Source organism: Apaloderma vittatum, unplaced genomic scaffold, assembly GCF_000703405.1.
Source record: "Apaloderma vittatum isolate BGI_N311 unplaced genomic scaffold, ASM70340v1 Scaffold45238, whole genome shotgun sequence".
Lineage (NCBI taxonomy): Eukaryota > Metazoa > Chordata > Aves > Trogoniformes > Trogonidae > Apaloderma > Apaloderma vittatum.
In genome coordinates this window covers 1-2,460 of record NW_009732090.1, presented here as the reverse complement: position 1 = coordinate 2,460, position 2,460 = coordinate 1, and the positions used below count along the sequence as shown (strand labels likewise).

At 44.2% G+C, this 2,460-nt stretch overlaps 1 protein-coding gene across 1 annotated transcript; it reads right to left on the bottom strand.

Moving 5' to 3' along the window:
* Positions 1 to 1,179: 1,179 nt before the first annotated feature.
* On the bottom strand, positions 1,180 to 2,457 carry SMIM19 (small integral membrane protein 19; the record flags this gene model as incomplete). The annotated part of the gene is made up of 2 exons (XM_009875381.1): positions 1,180 to 1,247; positions 2,331 to 2,457. Coding segments are annotated over 2 exons (195 nt in total), but the record flags the coding sequence as incomplete, so codon positions are not given.
* Between the last annotated feature and the right edge of the window lie 3 nt (positions 2,458 to 2,460).

Below are 2,460 nucleotides of genomic sequence, written 5' to 3'. Positions count from 1 at the left end.
GGACGCGAGGCAGAGGGGCTTCACCCTGGCCGGCCCTCTCTGCGGGGCAGAGCCGCTTCGCCGCTTCCTGCCGGCGTCAGCGCGGCCCAGGTCACGTTTTGCCACTGAAGGTCCCTACAACCACTGAAGTACAGATAATTTCAACCTAATAAACAAGATTTGGTGGGTACGTTTCCGCGTGTCTGAATGGAAGTGCAGTGCTGTGTACTGCTGCTCTGAGACTTCGTAACAGAGTTTAGCACGGAATTAGGGGAAAAAAAATAACAAACCACTCTGGGCACATGTGCAGCTCTCTGCGCTGTCTTAGTGTTCTGTTCACCACTCGGCCTACTCAAGTCATGTAATGCCAGGAATTACAGCATGATACATCTTCAAGTAGTTTTCATTATTAGATGCTTTTATTAAGTAATTTCTGTAGTATGCTTGAAATTAATCGATTTTGTGATTTACCTAGAAAGAAAAAAGTGATTGGGGTGGAATGTGTCTTCTGGGTAAGCCGTGATCTTTCTGTTTATGCAAATGTTTATCGACAGTCCCATCCTCTAAAGCAATTTGACTAAACTAAACACCTTTGCTATCAGTGTTATAGTGCTGTCTTTAAGTGTCTCCTATACATGCAATTCACCATGTACTTCTTGGTTCGCAAAGTTTCTCCAGGGAAGGTTCACAGTATTGCGTATGCAACCCTCATATAAACACAGAGAGCAGAATCTGCACTACCTCCAGCGACACTCCAGGCTCTCAAAGCTATGCACCTTCACTAGGCACCAAGGCCACAGTATCTTCATTCACATTTACTGAACACATTCAGCAAATTCAGCAGTCTGTGATCAGACCTCAGGGTGCTGATACCAGAGGACGTAGCAGCTTATTTTCAAGGTGCTGACCAAGAGAGAAGTAATTTAAAACATTGGTAAGACCACACTTCTCCACCCTCAGAAGTTTTTCCGAGCAGGTCTGCCCTGCGCTGCATACTTTCATGCTGAATGTTTCAGTAGGCACTCAGTTTACTTCATGGGGCTCAGAGAAAAGTTCCCAAGAACAATGTTTTTAGGAGAGTCCCCTTCCTTTCCCCCTTCCCTTCAGCTATTTATCAATCAAGAAGTATTGAAAATAGCTCCACATTGACTCTTAACATCAGCACTGGAAGTATATCCTGAGTTCCTAGAACTGTGGGCTTCATTCCACTGCAAGCTGTACGCTTTCAGTCTGTTTTGGTGGCTGCTGTTGCTGTTCATACTTCCTTGCTGAAAAAAAGAAACACCAATCAACACTGATTATACCATTTATTATATACATGTATATATACATGTGTGCATATATATATATACATACATGTATACTATCACAATCAAGAAATAGACTTAAGAGTAAAGACTGTCATTTCACCACTTAGGCATGCAAGAGGAAGTTTCAGTCACTGTGGGGAACTAGTCCTTTAGTGTATGGCCTTGGAAAGGCCCAGCAGTGGCCTCATAGCAAAATGTTAGTAAATTAATGGCAGAGAACTATAATTTCATTCAGGTCCTTTCATTTTAAAAAAAAATAATAATAAAAATTAAAGACTATGGCTTCAGAACTGCTATTATAGATGACCCAAAAGACTCATTAGTCACACAGTTGATCTCCACATCACTCATCTCCTCCACGGTATAAGCCACAAGCTAACAACTACATTGACTTCAAAATTAATCTGGTTAGCAAGGCAAAAGGAGATCAAAGAGCTGTGTGTGGTGGAACAAACACCAGCAATGAATGCCAGCAGGCCTTCCTCCGTAGGAAGCACACCCACTTCTGTTCCTAGAGAATGCAGTGGCCTCGTTTAAGAATCTTTACCCCCTTTTTAAAAAAAAAAAGGGGGGTTCAACTTATTAAGGATTTCTTGCCCATATTCCCTCTAGCCGTGCATGTATGACAGGTGTGAAACAAGTCCAGGTATTTCTCTGAATTTGACCTCTGGAATATCAGAGGCATGGAGGGGTTCGTTCCTACCTCCACCCTGACGTTCACCTTTAAGATGGGAGCAGCAATGCTTGTTGGTACCGTTAAAATTCTCATTTATTTTCAATTTGTGAAGTTTGAATTACTGCTGATTCCACAGTCCTCGCAACTTTTACAAATCCATTCACAATGTTTTGACCAATATTCAGACATCCCCAGTTCTTTTTAACTTAAGCATCGGATTAGTTTTGACAGCTTGAACAGAATCACATGGCCGCTCCCTCTGTAATTCCTCACGCCTCGATCCCATGACTCGCTCTGCTCGCAGGGTCGAGGCCACCCCTCCAGGAGCCGTCCCCAGGGGAGCCCTCCTTTTTCCTTCGACTTACCGATGGAGTACATCTCCAGCTGCTGCCGCAGGCGGATCTTCTTCATGCTGTCGTAGAAATTGGGCTCGGGCGGCGTCTCGGCGGCCGGGGGCAGGGTGAAGATGCGCATGATTCTCCTCTTGTTGCTGCC